Raw genomic sequence first — 1,014 nt, 5'->3', positions numbered from 1 at the left:
TAACATCAATATCATTTTCAGAGACAGAATTACCATCTGGTGGGTCTCAGTTGACAGAACGTCACAGTTATAATCAGTCAATCTACTCAGTCACCTCTAGAATTAGGTACAAGGGTGCACATGTCTGAATTGATTATGGAACAGTCACTGGGCTTCCTGTTGAAATAGCTTTGTTGTGACTTTTTTTTTTCCTGTTTGATTCTGAAGTGGTATCAGAGTCCTTAATTCTCAGTTTATGCTGTCTTTATGGCTGCTTCGATCTGTATTGTGATTGTTTAGTTCTTGATTCTTCCACTGGATGCTTGTTCCATTCATGGGCACCGAAGTCACTAGACTCTTAGATTGGGAGCAGCAACAGCAAAGACATGACTGGAAATAAAATAAATAAATAAAGGTTAACACAACTCTATCAACTCTATGCAGATTGTCAGCCATATTTTTCATTCAGAAAGGAACAGACTCTAGATGAAAGGAGCTATAGCTGCATGCAGGCAAAATTTTACCCTAGGATGCAAACAATTCTTGTGATTAAACATCACAAAGACAGCAAATTAGGCCCAGCCTGTGCTTCTTATTTAAGAAAAAAATTCACAGTATCAAAAGGGAAATTTGTTTGACTAAGGTAAATAGATTAAGAACTGACAGAACTCAATACATCATTAAGAGTTGGGTTGGGTTTTTTTCCCCTCTTTATCACTGCACTTCAAACTTAGGGATCAGCATGCTGCTTAGCATATAAGAGAAAAGAAAATTCCCCAGCCCGTGACATAGGTCTCTTCTCACATCTTAGAAGAATACAAAATTTAGGAAAAGGGACAGTGAATATATTGAGGTGTATCATTTTTCATGGTTAAGTATAGAATGTCATTCAGGATCATACTCCCAGGTTCTTCACAGGCTGGTATGTTCAGTTGTCTCTTCTGGAAGGAGCAGAAAGGATTCCTCAGCTATCCTCCCCTACCTTCACAAAAACTAGTGTCTAATTCTATATAGATGGAATCTCTGCTTTAGGGG

At 38.1% G+C, this 1,014-nt stretch overlaps 1 protein-coding gene across 1 annotated transcript in view; it reads right to left on the bottom strand.

The window, feature by feature from the left end:
* Window positions 1-228: 228 nt before the first annotated feature.
* EDNRA (endothelin receptor type A) overlaps window positions 229-1,014 on the bottom strand; it is a 29,522-nt gene continuing 28,736 nt past the window's right edge. The window contains exon 7 of the mRNA XM_009643643.2: window positions 229-369. Coding sequence (XP_009641938.1) covers window positions 229-369 — 141 coding nt within the window. The remainder of the gene's footprint in view (window positions 370-1,014) is intronic.

The sequence above is a fragment of the Egretta garzetta genome, unplaced genomic scaffold (assembly GCF_000687185.1).
Source record: "Egretta garzetta isolate BGI_Z169 unplaced genomic scaffold, ASM68718v1 scaffold258, whole genome shotgun sequence".
NCBI lineage: Eukaryota > Metazoa > Chordata > Aves > Pelecaniformes > Ardeidae > Egretta > Egretta garzetta.
The sequence above is the reverse complement of the archived record's forward strand: the minus strand, read 5'-3'. Positions and strand labels throughout refer to the sequence as shown.